The sequence below is a fragment of the Protopterus annectens genome, chromosome 7.part0, assembly GCF_019279795.1.
Source record: "Protopterus annectens isolate FY-2018-M chromosome 7.part0, PAN1.0, whole genome shotgun sequence".
Taxonomy (NCBI): Eukaryota; Metazoa; Chordata; order Ceratodontiformes; family Protopteridae; genus Protopterus; species Protopterus annectens.
In genome coordinates this window covers 288,079,232-288,103,638 of record NC_056739.1, presented here as the reverse complement: position 1 = coordinate 288,103,638, position 24,407 = coordinate 288,079,232, and the positions used below count along the sequence as shown (strand labels likewise).

The window sequence follows — 24,407 nt, the reverse complement described above, 5'->3', positions numbered from 1 at the left end:
CAAAAAGGAAAAGGATTTTACTTCGGAAACCGTTTGATACCGAAAAAGGATCTATCGAGGTGAGCAGTGTTAGCTTTGTCTTACATAAATTCCTTTCTGAAAGTACCCAGATTCAAAATGCTCACCTTGTAGACAGTCCTACACCTACTTCCAAACTTTTAGTTATGTACTCACCATAACTTCAGATGTTTGGGATCCATCTCGCCTACATTCTGACTGATGGTTCGGACTCGGCACGCTTATGCCAAAGAGCGAAGTCTCTTATTGGCTGAGCTTACTATATCCCAGGATGCACCACTACCAGTCCCCCAGATCTAGTTTGTCCGCATACATGCACACATGCACGCCCTGCTTATATAACATCGTCAGATGAAACAAGATAAAACAGTAGAACTCAAAACCGTTCAATCTCTTCTGATCTCCAAGGCAGGGGGAAGGAGGGTGGGTATTAGGAATGTAGGCGAGATGGATCCCAAACATCTGAAGTTATGGTGAGTACATAACTAAAAGATGTTATGTGATCCTATCTCGCCTACATTCTGACTGATGGGACAGCGTCCTTAGCACCTGAATCCTGGGTGGCTCACTGGAAAACACTCCTGAGTACCATGGAACCAAATGAAGCTCGTCCTTTAGATGCCACATCCAATTTGTAGTGGGAAATGAAAGTGTGCGGATTGGACCAAGTAGCCGCAGCACAAATTTCCGATATAGCGAGCTTGGAATGAAAAGCTATAGAAGTAGCCATAGCTCTGGTAGAATGAGCTTTGATAGATGTTGTAAGTTGCTTATTCAAGAAGAATAAGCCTGAGTTATGCAATCTCTGATCCATTTGGAGATAGTAGCTTTTGTGATGGTTTGGCCCAATTTATTATCTGAGAAGGACACAAACAACTGGTCTGACTTACGAAGTTGCTGAGTCCTGTCTAAATAGAAGCGTAATTGCCTGTGAACATCCAATTTATGGAGAGTGTATTCTGCTTCATTGGAGAATTTTGGGAAGAAAACTGGAAGCTCTAGAGATTGTTGGAGACAGAAACTAGAACAGACCTTTGGGACAAAGGATGGATTAGGCCTAAGTGATACTCTATCCTTGTGGAAAATCAAGTACGGTGGCTTAATAGACAGGGCTTGAAGCTCTGAAACTCTTCTTGCAGAAGTAATTGCAACTAAGAAGGCAGTTTTCCAAGACAGATATTTTAACTCACATGTAGCAGCCGGTTCGAAGGGGAAGATGTTAATGCGAAGCACCAAATCAAGATCCCACGGAGGTGCAGGATGAAAAATTGGGGTCTTAATAGGCTCGCACCTTTAATGAAAGTTTTGCATAGTCTGCTGCTCATCAAAGGAGGATCCATGGATTCGTGGAATTTAGAGATAGCCGCTAGTTGGACTTTAATAGTTGAGACAGAAGATCCTTGATTAAACAGGGATGTTAAGAATTTCAAAACCTCTGGGACAGGAGCAGTGATAGGGTCTAAGCCCTTGAGTTGAGCTCCAGATAGCAAACCTCTTCCACTTACTGAGGTACAATTTGTTAGTGGTGGGTTTGTGGGTCAAGATAAAATGTGAACAACTTCCGGTCTAGTGTGTGCCTTCTGACTAAAGGCGGAAGTGGAGGAGCCAAGCTGTCAATTTCAAAGATTGAAGGGACTGATGCCGATGTCCCGACTGATGGATTAGCAAGTCCGAATTAGGTCTAAAGTCCACGGATCGTCCACCGCATGCTTCTTCAGGTAAGGAAACCATACCTGACGAGGCCAGTATGGGGCAATCAGTATCATCGAGGACCCCAATTGAGAAGCTTTTTGAATAACTTTGGGGAGAAGTGGAATTGGAGGAAAGGCATAAAGTAGCCCTGTTGGCCAAGGTTGTGCTAGAGCATCCATAGCTGGTACTCCTGATGTGGGATCAAGGAGAAGAACCTTTGGCACTTGGTGTTTAGTGGAGTTGCAAATAGGTCGCAGCACGGCGTCCCCATCTCCTGAAAACCTGAGCTGCTACTGTGTGGTTTAGAGACCACTCGTGAGGAGAGAGAATTGTCCTGCTCAATTTGTCTGCCAATATATTTGACCTTCCCGGGATGTGGGTTGCTACCAAGAAGCGGTTGGTAGCTACAGCCCATTCCCACACTCTCATGGCCTCTCTGCAAAGGGGGTACGATCTGGTCCCTCCTTGTTTGTTCAGATACCAGACCACCGACATGTTGTCTGTGTGGATGGCGATGATGCCCTGAGGAAGAAACTTGTGTAAGGCCTGTAGGGATAGAAGTACAGCCCTCATCTCCAACACGTTGATGTGGAGAAGAGCTTCGTCTGGAAGCCAGGAGCCCTGAACTAGCCTGCCCAGACAATGCCCCCCCACCCTATCTGGGAGGCATCTGTCGTCAGGGTAACCACTGGAGAGGGAAGAACAAAGGGGTTTCCTTGATCCAAATTGGATGTCCGAAGCCACCAGCGAAGGTCCCTTTTGCATATTTCTGTAATCATGATGTGATGATTGAGGGGAAGATCCTGAAAGGACCATTGAGTTGACAATAGCCACTGAAGAATCCTCATGTGCAATCTTGCCAGAGGAACTAAAAGAACCATGGCAGACATTGAGCCTAAAACTTGTAGAACCATCCTGGCTGGGGCTTTGGATCTCGAGATCAGAGCTTGAACTTGGCCCTGTAAAGTTTGGATCCTTTCGGCAGGAAGAAAGACGCGCATCAATCTTGAGTCTATCTCTGCTCCTATGAACTTTATGCGTTGAGAGGGCAGCAAGACAGACTTTGACCAATTGAATGTAATCCCCAGGGTAATACCCAGGAGATGGTGGCTTTGAGGTTGTCCATTAGTAGATGCCTGGTGGTGGCAGTCAGGAGCCAGTCGTCCAGATAGGGAAACACTTGGAATCCAAGACTTCTCAGGTGAGCCGTCACTACTGCCAAACACTTGGTGAACACCCTGGGGGCTGTGGTGAGACCAAAGGGCAGAGCGCAAAATTGGTAATGACTGACTCCCAGGCTGAAGCGCAGATACCTCCTGGACGCCTGATGTATCGGTATGTGATAATAGGCGTCCTTGAGGTCTATGGAGCACATCCAAACATCCTTCTCCAACAATGGGAGAATGGATTGTAACGTGACCATTCGAATTTGGATTTCGTGATGGATTGGTTCAGTCTGCTGAGATCCAATATTGGTCTCAGGTCCCCTGTCTTTTGGCACTAAAAGAACCTGGAGTAATTTCCTGATCCGATCTGGTCTGTGGGGACCGGTTGGATGACTCCTTTTCTAGCAGCTTTAAAGCTTCTGCGGCTGCCATTTCCCTTTGACTGGGTGGTGGGTCCGGGATTCTTTTGGACGGTGGGGCGAGTATGTGAATGGGATGGTGTAACCTCCGGCAATGATCCGAAGCACCCATCTGTCCTGAGTGATTGACTCCCAGGCTTTTAGGTGCTTGGCAACGACACCCGACTGGCTCCGAGCAGCACAGCCGGGCAATCCCTCATGACGTGTGGGAGGCTGAAGAGCCACGAAAGGACTCGCGGTCTCCAGAATTGCGGGGCCCTCTGCCGCCTCTGGGACGGCGTCTCCTGAAAAATTTCCCGTCCTCTGCCTCTGGAAGGGAATCTTCCTGCTGTTGGGAGAAAACTTACGAGATTTGCGGAACCACATTTTCCCCTCCTTTAGCCTTGGGGTAAGGCCGAAGGGAGTGGAATAACGGCACCTACGGCAGATAAAGTTTTTCCCTCTTGCTCACAGCGGTAAGGGTGTCTTTAACCTTGGGTCCAAACAAGGAGGACCCATCAAAGGGAGCGTCGAAGGAAGACTTGAAGGCCTCCAGAACTGACACAAGCGGAGCCAGGCTTGTCTCCGTAGAGCCACGCCTGTGCCTGCCGCTCTACCCGCCTCTTCGGCCGCATAGGAAATGAGCCTCATGGAGGAGTTAGAAATTGACGTAAGGATAGCCAACTGAGAGCTAACCGACTGGGCTAGCTGCTCAGGTAGGTTACCCGAGAGGGAATCTGACAACTCCTTGACCAGATCCCTCTGAAGCCTGGTAAAATGTGCCAAATAATTCAGAGACCTTAAAGTAAAGGCCGCTGAAGTCAGGGTGCGCTTCCCGTACCTGTCCATACTCCTAGACTCCTTATTAGGAGGATGGATGGACGTTGAAGCCTCTGCCACGTCCTGTTGTGTAGCAGATGCCACCACCATGGCATCTACAGCCACGCCTTTAGTGAGGAACTCCTTCTCGGGGCGGACCAGACAAAATTTTATTTGCACGAGAAGGGACTGGTTCCACGGTATCTGGGTGTTCCCACGCCCTTCGACAAACTAAATCCAGAAGCTCGAAGGGCGGAGACACCCAGGAGGCGGAGGGCTGAGCCCCAAAGGCCTTGAGGAGCACTGACTCATCAGCAGAGGGGGGTTTGGATATCCAGCCGCCTCGTTGTTTGAGGATCTCTAAGATGTCTGCAAATGAGACATCATCCGAGGACGACTGGGACCCCTCTGCATCATCAAGATCAGTGTCTGATGTAATAGACTCGGGGGAGTCCACGTGCTTCCTCTTGCACGATCTCTTCCTTGGGGGTTCCTCTGAAGACAACTCCGAAGAACCCTCAGGAGGAGGGGAACCCCCAATGGGGGTAACCTCAGGCCCCGGGGCTCCGCTGACTACGGACAGGGGAACTGCCAAAGACCCAGTCTCCACGCCCAGGGAAGGTGCCGGTAAAGCCAGAGAGATGACCGAAGAGGACTTGGCCAAGGCACTCCTCATGGCTCTGAAAGCCGGACCCCCAGAATCCTGGGAGTGTCCGGTCCCCGGAGCCGTGATGGCCGACGGAAGTCCCGCAGCCGAAGCACCGAGGGGGAGGCTCGGAACCGAAAGCATAGGTCCCGAAACATCACCCCCGGGTCCAGCCGAAGAAGTCCGCGTACCAAACTCGGACCCGAAGGCCCGGGTTGGAGTAAGGGTCGGAGCCGACCCTAAGATCTCCACCGGCTCCAACAGCACCTGCTCCGACGGAGCCGAAGCAGTCGGAGGAGGAATGGCAATGGGGTGGGCCAGGGTCATCGGCTCCGAAGCCAGCTGGGTCGGAACCGAAACAAATTTTTGGAAGACTGGGGACTGGAACAGTCTTTGGAGCACCCTGTCTATATCAGAATCTGACATCCTCGAAGACCGAGAGGAAACAGAACGGGTTCGAGAAGGCCTCTCCAACGGCCCCAAAGGACTAGGGGACCGGCTCCGAGGTGACTCAATGACTATCGGCGCAAGGAATACACACTAGATTCCATCGGTGCCGAGGTGGACTTCGGCGCCGAGGAGGAAGTGTCTGAGCTGGCGACCCTTGTCGGCTCCGAGACCAGTGGAGCCGGCGAAGGTGACCCGCCTCGATGCCCCAGCCATCGGCTCCGGCCAGAGGAGTCGATACTGGTGGCATCGAGGCAGACCGTTCCGACCTCGGCTCCGAAGTCCTTGGAGCCGAAGGAGAGGCCTGCCTATGTCTCTTAGCGGTCGGATCCGACGGACTGGTCGGAACCGACGCCCTTTTCTTTTTAGCCGGAGAAGGAGAGGATGCCAAGGCTTCTTCAAAAGAAGGTTTAATTAACCCCTTAAGAATCAATTTATTTTTCCTCTCCTGGAGGACCCTTGAGGAAAAAGCGTGACATACGCTGCATGACTCCTGTAAGTGTTTTGCACCTAAACAATACACACAGAGCGAGTGATCGTCTGTGATGGACATTTTGAAACTACATTTTGTACATTTTTTAAAGCCCGAAGGCCTAGGATTCTGAGACATTTTTGAAGAAATTTTCAGTAATCTGACAGGAAAAATGCAATTACTGACTTACTGATGACTACAGTTATCGCTAAAAGCGCAAATGACAAGGAACTTTGAAAACCCTGTAAGAACAAACAGAGCTACAAAAAAATTTAAAGCCTTTTGATCTATATGTAAGTTATAGGAGGGTTGACTGACAGGGAAGGCCCTAGATGAAGGGGGCCTAAACCAAACTCAACCCAATCACACACCAAAAGACTTCAACAATCCAACCAATCACACAACAATGAGAAGAATAGCCGTTAAAACAGCTTTTTGAGGCAAAAACAGCAAAAAACTGACAGAAAAAGTTAGTTAAAATAACTACTCAGCTCAGCCAGCTCGAGACCACGTCTTCGCAGGTTAGCGGCAAACGAGATCTGGAGGACTGGTAGTGGTGCATCCTGGGATATAGTAAGCTCAGCCAATAAGAGACTTCGCTCTTTGGCATAAGCGTGCCGAGTCGGAGCCGAGGGATCGGCTCCGAACCATCAGTCAGAATGTAGGCGAGATAGGATCACATAACATCCATGGTTTCACAGTGAATTTAGATCTGAAAGATGCTTATATCACAATCCATTTTCTCACGACTTCAGGAAATATCTGAAATTTGCTGTGTCTGGCTTGCACTGTCAGTTCTCTGCATTATTCTTTAGTCTATCTACTGTGGCTTAAGAATTCACAAAGTTTATGGCTCTACTAGTTGCTTACTGCAGGTGCAGGGCCCAGAGCATCCACATTTTCCCTTATTTAGGTGACTTGTTGAATTGTGTAGTCTGTTTCCAGATGTTTAGAACCATTAGACAAGGTCTCAACAATTTTATCTTACATGGGCATTCAAGTTAATCCCTCTCGAACCTTCTCAAAGAATTGTCTTCCTGGGGTGTATGATAAACACAGAAAAAAGGATGGCTTTTCTATAAGAAGACAAAGTCCTGTCTCATCAGACAATTTTCAGGGATTAATTGGTCAAAGAAGCTGCCTCTATAAGAGACTTTTTCAAAATTCTACACCTTATAGTAATAATGATCCACATGACACCACTGGCAACACATGAGAAAGATTCAGTGGTACTTAAAAAAAATGCCAGTCCCAACACTTGCATTCCTTAGAGTTCCAGATACTTGGGTCAGAATTTGTGAAATGAGGGTTACAGTGGAGGAGAGATCTAATGTCTCTCAATCCAGGCCTACCGTCCTCCATCCAGACCCCAGTCCAATCAGTTCTGATGGGCTTGTCAGATTTTGCATGAGGAGCAGTGTCAAAGGGAGTTAGTGTGAAAGAAAAAAGGAGTCTTTGGATGCTACAAATCTTATAAATGTCAAAGAAGTGTTAGCTGTGATTTAGACCTTAAAAGTTCTTCAGCACTTATGGTCTCCATGTTCCCTTTTAGTGGTCACAGACTACACCACAGTCATGTGGTACCTGAGCAAACAAGGGGGTTAAAGGTCATACCGTCTTTGCTAGTAGGTAATGATGGCCTGGGAAAAAGAAGTTATGTCTTACCATAACGTTCCATCTGAGTTGTTTCACCTTCGTTTATTCATTACTCTTGGGATTCGGTTCCGACCTCAGAACCGGGCCAGCCTTTTTTCAAGCTCATGTAAGTCACAAACCTCTCCAGCTAAGATTTTACCCATCATGCCCTTCTCCCTGTTACCTCAGATCTAGTTTGCAAGTTGGAAAAATGAAACCGAGACTACCTCTGGTCAAACATGACCTAACAACTGGAAAGAAGGACAAATGAGATCCACCAGAAACCTTCGGAGGGGGAAGGCAGGTGAGCTGTAATGAATAAATGAAGATGAAACAACTCAGATGGAACATTATGGTAAGACATAACTTCTTTATCTGATGCTGTTAATCTTTGTTTATTCCTTACTCTTGGGATAGAGTCCCCAGCTATCTTGTTCCCTGGGCGGCCCTATGGAAGGACATTGCGGAGCACCACAGAACCAAAAGAAGCTCTGCCTCTGGAGGCCAAGTCCAATTTGTAATGAGCAATGAAGGTATGAGGCCTAGCCCAGGTTGCGGCTGCACAAATGTCATTCAAAGATGTTCTATCATGGAAGGCTGCAGAAGTTGACACTGATTTTGTAGAGTCAGCCTTTACTCTGCCAGATAAATGGATACCATTCTTCCCATAAATGAAAGTAATATAATTTCTCAACCAGGTGGCTAAAGTAACTTTAGAAACTGGACAACCTAATCTGGATTCAGAAAAGGCCAAAACAGCTGGTCAGATTTTCTATTAAATTTAGTCCTGTCTAGGTAAAAACTAATTTGTCTATGTACATTCAAGGTATGCAGCCAATATTCCCCTCTGTTAGAATGATTAGGGAAGAACACTGGCAAATCAATAGCCTGACTGATAGATAACTTAGAAACTACCTTGGGCAAGAAGGTCAGACTGGTCCTTAATGAAACTCTGTCCTTGTGAAAGATGAGGTAGGGGGGGTTTGATAGACAAGGCCTGTAATTCAGAAATATGTCTGGCAGAAGTAATAGCAAATAAGAACGTTTTCCATAACAGATACTTTAGATCACAAGTAGATGCAGGCTCAAAAGGAGAAGTTGTCAACCCTTGAAGGACTAAGGCCAGGTCCCAAGGTTGAACAGGTTCTCTGAATGGAGGCTTTAGTTGGGTTACACCCTTCAGAAAGGTCTTACAAAGTCTGTGCGACATTAAGGAAGAGCCCTGGAAATCATTATGAAAATTAGAAATTGCATCCAAATGAACGCAAACTGTTGAGGCTGCTATACCCAATTTAAAAAGGTCTGAAAGATATTCTAGCACAACAGAAACAGGGGCTGTAAAAGGGTCCATTTGTTTATCTTATAGCCAGAGAGAAAACGTCTTCCATTTGCTGCGGTAGAGTAGTCTGGTGGATGATCTATGAGAGGCAATCAGAATGACACGCACAGGGGAAGATAGGTCATGCTGCCTGGCAATCATTGGAAGTGGATAAACCAAGCTGTCAGTTTCAGGCTGGACAGGTTTGGATGAACCAGATTCTGCGAGTGAGAGATCAAATCTGGAGTTGGATTGAGAATCCATGGTCGATCTAGGAGATGAGGCCACAGGAAGGGAAACCAAACTTGTTAAGGCCAATATGGAGCAATGAGGATTACTTTGCTATTCAACCGGTGTGCTTTCTTGAGGAACAGGGGAATGAGGGGTATCGGAGGATAGGCATATAGCAGACCCAAGGGTCAATCGTGGACTAGAGCATCTCTCGGTGACTGTCCCTGAGTGGGGATCAGGGCAAAGTAGTTGCTGCATTTCTGATTGGACGGGAAGACAAATAGGTCACAGCAAGGTTGGCCCCAGTGGTTGAAAATCTTCACCACCACTAGAGGATTGAGAGACCACTTGTGAGGCTGTAGAATCCATCTACTCAACTTGTCCACTATTACTTTGGCGCTCCCAGGAATGTGCGTCACTATCAAAAAATGGTTGGAGGCTATGCCCATTGCCATATTCTCATGACCTCTTGACAGAGTGGTTATGATCTGGTTCCCATTTGTTTGTTGATGTACCAGACTACTGCCAAGTTGTCTGACTGAATTGCAATAGTCCCTGATGGAAGGATCGATTGGAATGCTTGCAATGCTAGTAGCACCACCCTCAGTTCTAGGACATTGACATGCAGATGGGCTTCTGTCTGTGACCAAGTGCCTTGGACTGTGTTTCCCTGAAACAGCCCCCCACCCCATCAGGGAGGTGTCTGTGGTCACTGTGGCATTGGGCTGATGAGGGTTGAAGGGGCGAAACCACTGGTGAGGGTTATTTGACATCCACCAGAGCAAGTCCTGTTTGCAAATCTTGATTATTCAAATCGGAAAAGATAAGGGGTGCTGGTATGGGTACCACTGAGTAAGAAGCAGATATTGAAGAAGCCTCATTTGTAGCCTTGTTAGAGTGACTATGGTGATGGAGGCTGCCATCGATCCCAGCAGTTGAAGAACGGATCGAGCTGAGGCTAGATTTTGTGAAAGTATTGCCTGAACCTGTTCTTTGATCCTCTGAATTCTGTGATCTGGTAGAGGGGCTGTACAAGTCATTGTGTCCAGAATCACTCCAATGTACTCTAATGAGTGACTCGGAGTAAGGTTTGACTTCTTCCAGTTTATTGATATTCCGAGCTGTTGTGCAATGTTTAGGGTGTAAGTCAAGGCCTGATCCAGCAGACGTCTTGTTGGGGCAGTAATGGGAAAGACCTGGAATCCTTGAAGCCGCAGGTGAGCTGGGACTACTGCCATGCACTTTGTGAACACTCTGGGGGCTGTAGAGAGTCCAAAGGGCAGTACATGAAATTGGTAATGACTGACTCCCTCCCGGAAGTGAAGATATCTTCTTGAGCACCTTTCCACCTTTATGTGGTAGTACGCGTCTTGAAGATCTATGCAGCACATCCAATCATCTTTTTCCAAAAGTGGAAGTATAGACTGAACTGTGACCATCTGGAATTTTTCTGTCTTTATGAATTTGTTCAGAGCACTGAGATCCAGAACTGGTCTCCAGTCCCCTATCTTTTTTGGCATCAAAAAGAATCTTGAATAGAATCTGGATCCTGTCTGGTCTGGGGGGGGACTGTTACGATGACTCTTTTTTGAAGCAGCTCTGATATCTCTATAGCTGTGGCTTTCCTTTGACTGGGTGGCATGTTGGGTAAGCTTCTGGCTAAGGAGGGAGTGAATAAGAAACAAATATGGTATCCTCTGGTGATGAGCTTTTGTACCCAAGCATCTGTCGTTATGGTTTGCCAGGCAGAAGGGTACAAGGAAAAAGACCCCTGACTGCTTCCAGAGGAAAGCAATCAGGCTGCTCCTCAGGAGCGCTGATAGGGCTGTCCAGAGAAAGATTCCCTGGAACTCCAGTTTCGCGGACCTCCCCTGCCCCGAAAGGGGCATCTTTCATTAGAATTCCCCCCCTGCCTCTAGGGAAAAACTTGGCCTGACAGTCACGGAAAGGACCCTGAGACTTTTTGTGCCACATTTTCCCACTCTTCTGATTCCTAGAATAGAACCGCTGAGGAGAAGACAAACAGACACCCACAGCAGATAGGGTCTTACCATCCTGTTCGCATCTGGCCAATATATCTTTTACCTTGGACCAAACAAAGTAGTGGTCTCAATAGGGGCATTAAGGAAGGAAGCCTTGAAGGGATCCGCAGAGTCACAAAGGTGTATTCAGGCATGGCGTCTCATGACTATGCCTGCACCCGCAGCTCTCGCCGCTCCCTCAGTAGCATGTGATATCAAACGCATTGAGGAATTGGAAACTGATTCTAGGGTTGCTAACTGAGAGGCCACCTTGTCTCAGACCTCATCAGAAGCTGCTCCTGCCAAGGTCTCAGAGAGTTTGGACACCAAGTCTCTCTGTAGCCTTGTGAAATGTGCCAGGCAGTTCAAGGACCTAACAGCAAAGGTCGATGATGCAAAGACTCACTTCCCTAATCTGTCCACCACCCAGGATTCCTTATTGGGCAGGTGAACAGTCTAGCTCTCCTCTGCCAGTTCCTTCTTTGTAGCAGCAGCAACCACCATGGCATCTTCTGGGAGACACTCTTCTGGGGAGAAAGGATTTTGTCCGGCCTACGAGGTATGGCCTCCACAGAGTCCAGTGCCTTCCACGCACGCTGCACGATGAGCTTAATGAGCTCATTGGCAGGTGGGGTAACCCAGGAGGTAGGGGGCTGGGCAGGAAAAGCCTGCAGGAACACAGACTCCTCTTATGAAAGGTTAGAGGACTTCCAGTCACCTTTCTGCTTTAGAATTTCTAGGATGTCACCAAAGGAAACCTCACCAGAAGGTGAACATGGGGACCTGTTTCTGTCATCGTAATCTGTGTCTTCAGTCAATGACTCTTCCATGGAGTCCATGTGCTTCCATTTACACATAGTCTTGCAGTGGACTTCCTCAGTGGGAGATTCTGGGGAAAGCTGCAAGGATGGGGTCATCAGAGGGAGAGTGGCCCAAGACTCTTGTGCCTGGTGTCCAGGAGCTGCAACTTGAGACAGCTGAGGCTCAGATTAAGTAGTAGTCTCTGACAGAGGTGGCTGAGAAGCAGCAGCCAGTGTCCTCACCAAGGCCTGGAAGGCCAGCCTGTCCGAGGAGGGATGCCTCGAAACCTCCACAGAGGTTGAAGGAGTATAGGTAGGAGTCTGTGGAGAAGGTTGATCAACTCCAGAGGGGAGAGACACTTTTGAAGGGGCAGGAATTCCTCTGGCCAAAAGCAGCTGGTCTATAAGATGCACCACATCATGTTCAGAAAGGCTTCTGGTAGACCTCATTGAAAGTCGTGAAGGCAATTCGGGCCTGTCCAAAAAAGGGCTAGCATGACCACTGAAAAAAGGTGTCCATAAAGGTAATGTCTGCACCGAAACTGGCGGTGTTTGTATAGTCTGTGCCACTACAGCTGGCGCAGAAGTGGTATGCACCGAAATCAATGGTGCAGAAGATTCCTGCACCTAGAATGGTGTCATCAAAACTGGAGTTGTCTGCACCAAAACCATCGGTGCTGAAAAGGCCTGCACTGAAGAAATTGTCAGTGCTGAGGGGGTTTGTGCTGAGAAAACTGTTGGTGCCGAAGGCATCTATGCCAAGAAAGCTGTCTGCTCCAAAGATGTCTGCACCAAGAAACTGGATGGTGCCAGAGTCTGCATCAAGACTTCAGTCAGTGCCAAAGATGACTGCGCCGATATACCAATCAGTGCCGAGGAAGTCTGCACCGAACTAGTCAGTGCCGTAGTAGTCTGCACCAAGAAGGCTGATGTCTGCATCGAAAGCAATGGTGTAGAGAGACCAGCAGACATAATCAGAGACAGAGTCAAGTGAGTTGGTGCCGAAGCAGCCGCTGGCACTGACGACTCTGACAATTTAGCCATTTTATGTTTCAATTCCTTAGGGTCTCCAGAGGGAGACAATGGAAGAGACTTAGACCTTTTATGTTGTTTGAAAGGAGAAGATTCCTGTGATCCAGAAATAGCCTCAAAGAAAGGGGTCTTAAGGAGACCCTTTAGTACTCGTTTATTTTTACATTTGTTCAAAGCCCTGGCAGAAAAACCTTTACAAATCTGACAGGGCGGCTTCACTGTGATATGAGGCATGCCCAAGCTTTAAACACACAAGTCATGTGTGTCAGAGTGAGGCAGTTTGTGTCCGCAATCCGAACACCTCTTAAAGCCTAGACTCTCTTTCTTCTCAGACATTATATCCACAAAATATTCAAAAACTAGACACACACACTCACTGTAGCAAGGCCCAAGGGAGGGCGAGGAAAGACTACCAACAAATGTAGTAGAAAATACTAAAAAGGTACAAGTAATAAAGAATAAGAAAATACAACTTAATAAAGTTGAAAAACTAAGTATCCTGTGAGAAAAAAAACTCAAAAGTTATCAAAAATATACACTTAGCTTGAGAGGAACGGCTCTACATGGCTGAACAGCAATGCAGCAAACAAGATCTGAGGTAACAGGGAGAAGGGCATGATGGGTACAATTTTAGCTCGACAGGTTTGTGGCTGACACAAACTTGAAAAAAGGCTGGCACGGTTCCGAGGTCGGAACCAAATCCCAAAAGTAAGGAATAAATGAAGATTAACAACATCAGATCTAGCTTTACAAAATTCTCTGACACTTCAGGCCTTGTACATCCAGTCAAAGCAAAACGTAGTGGCAGGCAGAGTAAGCAGAACCTGGTTGGATCCTCACAATTTGAATCTCTAGACGGGGTCTTCAAATCTACTTGCTTCCTTTATGTATTTCCACCCTTTCCAATGATACCCAAGGTACTTTTGAAGATACAGAAAGAATAGCCGAAGAGCCTCATTTGGCTCAAGCAATGATGGTTCTCCTTTTTAATGGAACTCGCCAAGGGAAATTACCACAAACTTCCTCGAACTCTGGATCTGTTCATACAGTGTCAGGGGAGACTGGTGCACCCCAATTTAGAGCAGTTGCAGCTGACAGCCTGGATGATTCTGTCTTGATACTTTTTAGCTACTTGTTCCATGAGGATGTGCAGCAGGTATTGAAGGAGGTAAGAAATTTTCAACTACAAAATCTTATGATTACAGGTGGAAGAGATTTTCTAGGTGATAGCTAACTTATATCAGACGGCCCAGTATGGTGTCTTCTTCCTTGGTTCTGAAATATTTGTGTGAGCTACTTAGTGATGGCTTATCTTATGCATCTATCAAGGTGCCTCTTGGCCATCTCAGCTTGTCTGCCCATGGATCTCCCTCTTTCATCTCTTTTTGTAGTCAAGCAGTTTATGAAAGGAGTGTTGCAGATGAGACCCACTAGAAAGCAAATCCTTCCTCCTTAAGATCTCAACTTTATTCTTGAAAAAGTGACCTTACCTCCTTTGGAATCTGCCTTTCAGACTGATTTGAAATTCTTCGCTTGGAAGACTGTTTTGCTTATTGCTCTGACATCTGCAAGGCAAGTGTCTAAGCTGCAAGCTTTCATATTGGGCCAACCTTAGCTGATTTTCCAGCAGGGCAGGTTTGTTTTTTGCACAAATCCATTTTTCATGCCAAAACTGTTTCTGAATTTATCCTTAATCGAGTCAAAAGTCTCCCAGTTTTCTATCTGGAACCAAAAACATTGGAGAAAAGGCATCTTGGATGTGCACTGGCAGCTCAGGGACTACCTTGACTGAACTATGTCCTTCACGAAAGCTGAATAGCTATTTATTATTTTGGGGCTAAGATGGGTCAACTGGTTCTAAGCAAATGAATGCTTAATGGTTGCACTTTGCTACTTGTTTTTGTTATTCCCACCATGGTAAACCTATTCCAGATAAGGTTAAGGCACATTTCACCAGAGCCTTATCCCCTTTGATGGGATAAACAGTGGACTCAAGAAGCATTCCAGAAGCAACAACCTGGTCCTCTGTTCATACATTTACAAAGCACTAAAGTCTATATTCTTTCTCAAGCTCCAGAGCAGGCTTTATGAGGACCATTCTCCAGTGGCTTCTGGATCCTTATCCTCCTTCCCCCTGGGTAGGGTAAGCTTTGGAATCTACCCATATGCCACTGAGGCTTTGTGAATTATTAGCATAGTACAGTTTCACAAGTCAAACACCTGTAACAGTAGATGTTCAAATTTTACACTGCCTAAATGGCAGCACCCACCCACCATCCTCTATTTTATATATCATTTGTTTGCACCCAACCATGTTGTTTTGTTGGTTGACATTGGGTATTTGTGTTGGTGTTTTTTGCTGAAAATTGGTTGGTTTCAGGCAATTCTTGCTCTCGGTACACCTTGGTTCTTCTACGTAGCACTAAAAAGCATGAGCAACTGCTTCCCTGTGACAGGAGTTAATTTTCCCCTGATAGGAGGGGCTTAGCCAAACCCCTATCATAGGGAATTAGAGGGGAGGATTCTGAGCTCTAGAAGGCTGTCTGTGTGTGGCTCAGAACCCATATGCCACTGAGGCAGTGTGAAATTTGAACATCTACTGTTAGAGGTAAGTAGGACTTAAGCAACTGTACTTTCTGTATAGACAGAAACTGCCTTGCACTCCTCAACACAATTTCTACCTCAGAATTCAGCAGTTGCGTAATTTTGCAGAAAATGAAAATTGATGTTGCCTCCGCACTGAAGTTCTGCAACTTCACAGTTTAATTATTCAGGTAAATGTAGCGACCTGGTAGAAGAACATTCCTTGCAATCAACTTCCAAAATATATTTTAAGTCACCTGACTGTTGAAAGAAATTTGATTGTGCAGCATTTACTTAGGTTATACTATGCAGAAACAACAGAATTCAACAAAGAGACTACAAACGTAGTCAAAAATAAGATAAAGGAGACTGGAATACTTGTTGCAAAAATAAATAAATAAATAAAATAACCAGGGCAAGAACTGAAGACTGTAACTCTATCAGGACAACTCAAAACAGTACAATGATAAAAGAGATTTTCCTGAGATCTGCCTTGATGTTAGGACATATGTATAGTAATGCAGTTTCCTGTAACTGACTACTGTGGATTCTGCCATCTGACCATCTGCCAGCTGGTGCAAGTTACTGTGTGTGTAATAGTTGTAACAGCTTGAAGATCGCAAACTACATAAAGACAAACAAAAGCCCTGTCACTACCGCCCTTCTGTATTTCCCTAAAATAAGTACCATGGCTGGATAATGCCAGTATCTGTTGTAGTTGGAAACCTCCTGGTGTCTTGCCCAACTTCGAAATATGGAGAAAGGGTTGGAATTCATTACCCTCTTCATTTTTCTAATCAATATTCTTTCGGAGTTCTTAAAACAAATTTTGGGGAACCTTAACCATAAAAACATTTCTCATGTTTTGTTACCTTTCTGCCACTTCTGTGAATCAGTTTCCAAACAATATATATCAAACACACAGCCTTGTGACAAGCTCTGAGATAAGGAATGATATCATTGTCTTAGAACTGGATGCTGATATGGATGGTACTAATGCAGATCAGATGCCATGACAATTTGATTGCTCTTCTTTTGTGTGTTCTTACTCCAGACATCCTCCTATCATATCAAGGTGGCACACACTACTCTTGTCCTTCACCCAAGGATAGCCAGTCAGTTACTTTCCTCTCCTACCTCTCATCAGGAAACCAACCTTGAAGGTGCTTGACTTTGACCTTTTATGGTCAAGTCCCTATTAACTACGCCTGTTTCTGTTACTGACATGCCACCTATTACAATGCTTGCCATTACCAGAATGACAAAAGTGTTTCCATTTCTATTAACTCTGCTAATCATCTCCATACTAACTGTTTTTTTCAGTAGTGATTTACATTACAAAATATGAAGCTTCTGACAATGACACACAACTTAGTGGTGCTTTTTCAATCACATCATTGTCTTAGTTCATATAACTTGCTTCTTCTCCATTCTACAGGCTCTAAGTAAAGTAGAATCAAGGCTAGCATCTATCATGGTTTGAAAACATAACTGGACAACTAGGCTATTTGCATAGCATCTAATTTCTCCTACAGTCTGAGTGTAGTTCATATTTGTTGGGGAGAAAGTCTAGTAGTACAGTGACATTTTGTGTTTAACAGTGAAGACAGCGGTAGTACCCAGGAAGTGGTTCTTAGTGACAGCTGGTAGTGCACTCTCGGTGGTGGAGGGGGTGGCTGTTGTACTTGTAGTGGTGGCAATGGTGGTGGTAGTAGCAGCAGTAGTAGTAGTAGTAGTACTGGTAGTAGCAGCAGTAGTAGTAGAAGTATCAGTAACAAGGACAGTAGATGAAGGCACCCATGGTACGGCTGGGAGAAAAGGGAGGAACGTTAAGAAGCAAACAAGGTTCATGAATTTTTAACAAAATAATCAATTTATATTTCATTTTTTTTTCTATTTCACTTTAAAAAAGATAAAAATATTGACAGGCAGCAGCATGCAAGAGACATGCAAATATTCTACTCAAATTGCTGTCAGGCCTCTACCAGACAAATGTGGTGATAAATTTCTGAAAGAAAGTGCCAAGAAGAGAGATTGTCATCAGCACACTGTTCTCACTGTTAAATTGCTCCTCAGCATACAGATTACTATTCTTGTTGCAAGAATCCCATCAGCCGAACTCTAAATGTAGCAATTGGTAGTACTCACCATCCCTAAGTTTACCACATTCTTTTGCACAAGAATGTATTACAAAATCATTTAAAAAATTTACAAAGGAAATGTATCTTCTAAACTTCAACACACAACACATACATGCAAGATGAAAATAATACTTATGCTAAAAAATGAAGCTGTAAACAGTACACCCTTTGCATAAATAACCTGATGAAGTAGTAAAACTGCACTGGTCTTACATTGCTGTCAAAATCTTTATGTTGACCAGCAGTCTAGGCTCAGCTTTGTGAAAATGATAAGCCAGTGCAAATGGATGCACTTCACATAAAGATCACATTTACTAGTGACTCCCGCCACAAAATACATGCAGTCGCTTTTGTAATTTGCATAAGGAATTATGGATCAAAATGCAATTCACTCATATAAATGAAGCAGTTCTACTGCACACATGTGTAGTATAATCCATGACAGTACCCAGATACAGCCTAGCTACTCTGGAGTCCATGACAGATGGATAATCCCTGTAGCATTCTTCTACCAGAAAGAGAGCATTACTTCCATAGCTGCCAGAGACCCCCCCCAAAAAAAGAAAAACATGGAATGGCTGTCTCACTAGCTCAATAATTATTAGCACACTCACCTTTGATGCAGAAGATGGTGGACTCTATTTATATCCCAAGTAGCTACATTTATTTTCCATTAATGACACTGCAGTGCACCATGGGGGAGGGGGGGGGGTTCTGCACTCCTGAGTGTGCTGTCTTTTAGATGACATGTTAAACCAAGGTCCCATCTGCCTGAGTTGGTATGTAGAAATTTGAAAGTCGTCATCTTTGCCCCCCCACACACAGACACACTTTGGTGGGTTTGATAAAAGATGAGTCTACCTGTAGTCAGCTGGGTGGGGAATGACTGCTGAAGCTTGGAATTGGTACAACACCTGACACTAACAGCATTTTGTCAGTTCTTTTACTCAATAATGAAATTATAAATAAAAACTTAGATGACAGCCAGGTACTGTACTTGTGTGCACTGGTTAAGGGATCCTTGTACTGCACTTCTCTTGGTACAGGTTTTACAGATAGGCATGTATTGTTATGCAAATGCCAAACAGATGTCCTGCAGTGCATTATATGCTTATTTGCATAGATGCTTTCTTAAATGTACTACACATGGAATGCATATACAGTGCACCTGCCTGCACTGTGCCACAGGAATAATTTACTGTCTAGGTGCAGCTATGCATCCACTTAATAAATCATATTGAGGGTCAGGATTAATGCAGTGTTTCTACAAGCAAGTCTGCTTCCAACTTTTAACAGCAGTAAGACCCTTAGAAACAATGCTAAATATTACAAAATAACTACAGTGGCATCTAACCCAATCACAAGGTAAGGCAGCTTTTACATGATATCAGACAAGAGGTTCTCAACACCAGCCAACTAATATACTAGTGGTATAAATAAACTAAAACATATGAGTAAAAGCTGTTCAGAATAAGAAACTCCAGCTTTTAACAAAACATGTAGCTTGTATGTAAAAAGTACAGTTGTGTAAAATCTTATCATAACAGTAGATGTCCTTGCCTTCAGCACTGCACTATTCATTACAAATGGGATTCCCTGCTGTGAAGCCCACCATCCAGACAGTTTACCAAAGTCAACCATTGATTTAAGGTATGCTGAACATCACTTACACACTCCTTGTAGGGCATAAAGGTGACGTTCAGGTGTATCATCCTCAGAAATGATTGCCCCAGTAGGAACAGCAGTCCCAGGAAAACCAAAGAGAACCTGCACATCCAGGAAGGGAAAAAAAGACTGGGGGGTGGAGGGAGGGAGTAAATACTGCAGCAGTGAAGGCAAGGACATCTATCATTATGGTAAGATTTTATGCAACTGTACTATGTCCTTACATTCACTGCTGCAGTATTCATTGCAAATGGGACAGTACCAAAGCTCAAGAAGGAATTTTGGAGGAGGAAGCAGCAGCAGAGTCCTCTAAGAAGCCATAAAGAATGCCAGCAGCAAAACCAGCTCTAGCTCTGGAGATACTATCCAACTGGTAATATTTGATAAAGGTATGCACAGAAGTCCATGTAGCTGCTTTAAGAATAAAATGAGTGTCTAAGCCCTTGAAAAAAGCACCAGAAGAAGCCACAGCATTAGTAGAATGAGCCTTTACAGAAGAGGGAAGGCTCTCTCACCATGAAAAGTGTAACAAAAGGAAATAGCCTTTGAAATCCAAGTAGAAATAGTTTGCTTGGGAACAGCCAAACCTAAAGACCTAGGATGAAAAGAAACAAACAAATGGTCTGATTTTCTGATAACTTTAGTTTTATCCAAATAAAATCTGAGCTGTCTGTGCACATCAAAAGTGTGCAGCACCCTCTCACTGTCAGATTGCTGAGAGGGGAAAAAAGTAGGCAAATGACTGATTTAAGTGACAACTCATTAACCATCCTGGGTATGAAAGAAGGATTATTACACAAGGACACCCTGTCCTCATGAAATATCAAAAAAGGTGGACAAGCCATAAGAGCTTGCAACTCAGACACCCATCTGGCAGAAGTAAGAGCTAACAAAAGAACTGTCTTCCAAGAACAATGTTGCAAGGAAGTTGAAACTGCAGGCTCAAAAGGAGCCTGAGTCAATTTTTCCAAAACAAAATTAAGATCCCAGGGAGGAAGTACAGGCTTCCTGGAAGGTCTAATATTAAGGACACATTTAAAAAATTGCTTAGCCTCAAATCTAGAAGCTAACGGGGGAGTTAAAGGCAGACAAGCAGAAAGAGCTAATAAGTGGGCCTTAATAGAAGAATAGGCCAACCCAGCATTGAGCAACTCACACAAATAAGAAAGAACCAAAGGAACATCCACAGAAAATGGGTCCAGGTCATGAGAAAGACACCAAATATAAAACCTCTTCCATTCAGACAAGTAGGATTTCCTAGTAGTATGTGTTCTGGTCTCCTGCAGGACTTGCAGCATGTCCTCAGAAAAAAGGAGTCTATGAGGGATTAAATCCCTATCACCCACAGTGTAAGTTGAAGCATGGACAGGTGGGGATGGATGAGAAACCCCTTGTCTTGTGTGAGGAGATCCACCCTGTGAGGTAACTTGTGACAACTGCCCTTGGCTAGGTGCAGAAGTAGAGGGAACCAGTGCTGTTGTGGCCAAAAGGGAGTCATCAACAAGATTTTGGGAGCATCCTATTGAATCTTGAACAGGACTCTTGGAATGAGAGGAAGGGGAGGGAGTGCATAAAGAAACATCCCCTTCCAAGAAAATGAGAGGGCGTCCACCTTCCATACCAGAGGACCTGGGACTCTGGCACAAAACAGAGGAAGTTGTCTCTTCAGAGGGGAGGCAAAGAGATCTACTTGAGGAGTACCCCACTGGTGAATAATGTCCAAAAACAGATCCCTGTGAAGCATCCATTCATGGGATTGAGTGATGGACCTGCTCCGAGTGTCTGCCACAATGTTCTGACATGAACAAATATAAACTGCCTAAAGATTCAATTGATACTTGATAGCCAGATCCCATACCAGAAGCTCTTGTTCCCCCCTGTTTGTTGATATACCACATAACAGTGGTATTGTCTGTGAATACCTTGAGACGCCCTGGAGAGAAGACAGGATGAAAGGCCTGAAGAGCCAGCATAAGAGCTCTCATCTCTTTGATGTGCTCCTTCTGCTGATAAGGCAACCACACTCCCTGAACCCTCAGGGAGCCAAAAGTTGCTCTCCATCCCACATTTGAAGCATCTGTGAACAGATCATGAGAGGAAACAGGAGGCTGAAAAGGGATTCCTGGATTCAGAGACAACTGTTGAATCCACCACAGAAGTTCTTTCTTGAGACACAGGAGAAGAGGAACTGTAAAGTTTGCAGATGCGCATGCTGAAGCCACACTGACTTCAGAAACCACTGGAGCTTCCTCATGTGGAGTTTGGCCAGAGGGAGCATCAGAATGGTGAAAGCCATGAACCCCAGAGCACTCAGAAACTCCCTTGCTGTAATGGAGGCCAGGGGAAGAAGAGTTTGAAAATAAGAAATGAGAGTTAAGGCCTTTGGAGGAAGCAGGGATGCCAGCATTGGCACCTTCTGAGTCCTGCAACCCAGAAAGACATGATCCTGAGAAGGAGTCAAGGAAGACATCATGAACCCCAGGCTCTGAAGAAGAGAAATGGTAAAACAAATATTTTACAAAAGGACCTCTGGAGAGAAGACCTGAATCAGTGGGATGTCCAAGTAAGGAAAGATTTGGATCCCTTGAAGCCTGCAAAAAGCAATCACAGCAGCAAGGCATTTGGTGAATACCCTTGGGGCAGTAGAAAGGCCAAAGGGCAAAGCACATAACTGGAAAATGCCAGGAAGCAACAGAGAAATGCAAAAATCTCCTGAAAAGAGGATGGTTCAGAATATGAAGATAAGCATCCTTGAGATCCTGAGACACCTGAAAGGCCTGAGGGGGCAAGAGAAGGAAAAGGGGACTGAAAGGACAATATCCAAAAGAAAGGCACCTTCAGAAAGGTGTTTAGATGAGAGAGGTCTAGAATAGGTCTCCAAGTACCTTCTTTTTTGGGCACTAGAAGCATTCTTGAATAACCCCCCCCCCCCCTCTGGGACACAGGCACCTCTTGAATAGTATCCTGGGAAAAGAGATCTCAAAGAACCTCTGGGAGAAAAGGAAGTTGTTCCAGAGGAGGCTGAGGAATGTCCATAAAAGGAGGATGGGAAAGCCAGACCATGATGTACCCCTGCCGAATGATTGACAGAACCAAGAATCCTGATTCGGAGCCAAACAGTAAGAGAATTTGAAAGTTGAAGAGAAAGAGGAATGTGGCTGGGAACAGGTGGATAGCCAGACAGCACCTGGTTTGTCAGGAAAGAAAGGCTTTAGAATTCCTGCAGTCTGAGTGGCCTTAGCAAGACGAGTTCATTTACCACCCTTTTTACCTTTAAAAGGAGGGCAAGACTGCCTAGGAACAAAGGCTGGCTTAGAAGGGTAGTTTCTTTGATATTTAGGCACAGGAGAAACAAAGACATGTTTAAGCTCATGTAAAGCCTTACCCTTGTCCTGAAGAGACATAAATAAACCAGCAGCCACTTCCCCAAACAGAAGTTTATTATCCAGAGGAGCATCCATCAACTTAGTCTTAATATCACTGGGTACAGGTTGAAGCCCACACCAAGAATATCTCCTCAGAACAGAACCAAAAGCAGCAGCCCTAGAAGAAACATCTGCTGCATCATAACTACATCTGACAGAATTATGAACTACTTAAGAGGAATTCCCTAGTAAAGAAAGAGCTGAAGATTTACTCTCAGAGTCAGAAATGTCAGAAAAAAAGCTGACAAGCCTGAGAAAGAAGAGCCAACACATACCTGGAGATACGGGTCTGATAATTAATAGCCCTAAAAGCTAGGGTAGCTGAAGTATAAACCATCTTACACAGCCTATTCATGGTTCTACTGTCCTTGTCAGAAGGCAGTACTGGATGAAGGAAGCAACTGAGATGATTTATCACAGGCTACAGACACCACAGAGGGGTCAGCAGCAGGACATTTAACAAAAAAGAACAATCCTCAGACACCTTATAAAACTTATTAGACTTACTGGGAGCAGGGGGCAGAGAATCCGGCCCTTTAGAGGCACTGGAAAAAACATTCAATTAAGCAGCCAAGACAGGAGGAATGGCTGCATATTTAGGAGAATCCATCTGCAGTAACTCATAGTATCTCTTATGGATATCTGAAACCTAGGCACAATCCCACTTAAACAATTCCATCATTCTAGAGATTGTGTCCTCAAAGGAAATTTCCTCAGAAAGATTACTGAGAGCATGAGAGTTCTCCTCCTCAGAACCTTTGTCTAAAGGAGAAGGAATCTGGGTAGAATAAGCAATTCTCTTGGCCATTTAGGGGAAGAAGAGGACCAAGGAGGAGCAGGAACCGTAGCCCCTTGAGGTGGCCTTAACAGCATTAGAGCATTAAATAACCCCCTGTGTAAAGGCCTGCCACTCATTTTGTAGATCCCTAGGAGCAGAAGAAGTATGATTAGTTTTCTGTTCCTTTTTCAAGGGGAAATCCGTCCTTGAAACCTGAGAAGGCCCTGACTCAGGACACATTCCACAACTGTAGTAGGAACTTCTTCCTTAAAAAGAAGCTGCTGACCCTCCCTAGACCCCTTGTAAACAATCAACCGTGGTTCCCCCTGAATGCTCGAAATGGATGCCTGCAAAGCCTCATCAAATGTGCTGCCCGCCAGATCCTTGCCAGCTTCCAACCCAGATGTGGTAGAGGAATCTGACAATACAACCAGGTGAGTGTCCGGGTTTGCAATAACCTGGGAAGAAACTCCTGGCAGAGGCTGGACAGCGGAAGATCCGGGTCTTACCTTTTGCACCTTCTTCTTCCCTGATGGTTAACCCTCAGAGTAGGAAGTTCCATCCATAGTATCTTCATCAAGAAGCTTAAGATGCTGGTTCTCAAGATACAATGAAAGGGAAGAAAGCCTACTATGAAGAGTTTTAGTCACAAATGCCTGACAAACTGAACAAGATGTATGGTCGTGGGCAGCTCCTAGGCAAAAAAGACACTTATCGTGGTGGTCTTTATGGGGAATCAGTCTCCCACACTGGCATTTACCCTTTCTGGATGACTTGAACCCCCCCCAAACAGCATAAAACAATCAGAAAAAGAACAAAAAAAAAAAAAGAAACAACTGAGTACTTATCTGCAACAGTGAGGACTTCAGCAAATAGGAGTAATCACTGGAATGCCAATAAACAGAAAAATGGCAAAAAATGGATGAAAGTAACAGACTGATGGTGAAAAACAGTGTTCAGACTGGCAGCAAAGAAGTTCTGAGGATGATATGCCTGAACATTACCCTTATGCCCTACACTATGCAAGGAGTGTGTAGGTGACATTCAGCGTACCTTAAAGCAATGGTAAACTTTGGTAAACTGGCCAGATGGTGGGCTTCATGGCAGGGAATCCCATTTG

General features: G+C 45.0%; 1 protein-coding gene across 30 annotated transcripts in view; it reads right to left on the bottom strand.

The window, feature by feature from the left end:
- Positions 1–24,407, bottom strand: part of NFASC (neurofascin) — a 2,999,343-nt gene that overhangs the window by 244,877 nt on the left and 2,730,059 nt on the right. For 21 of the 30 annotated variants that reach the window (XM_044076767.1, XM_044076768.1, XM_044076766.1 and 18 more), the window contains one exon: positions 16,898–17,086. The exons of the other annotated variants lie outside the window; for them this stretch is intronic. In XM_044076767.1, coding sequence (XP_043932702.1) covers positions 16,898–17,086 — 189 coding nt within the window. The remainder of the gene's footprint in view (positions 1–16,897; positions 17,087–24,407) is intronic. 30 annotated transcript variants of the gene reach the window in all.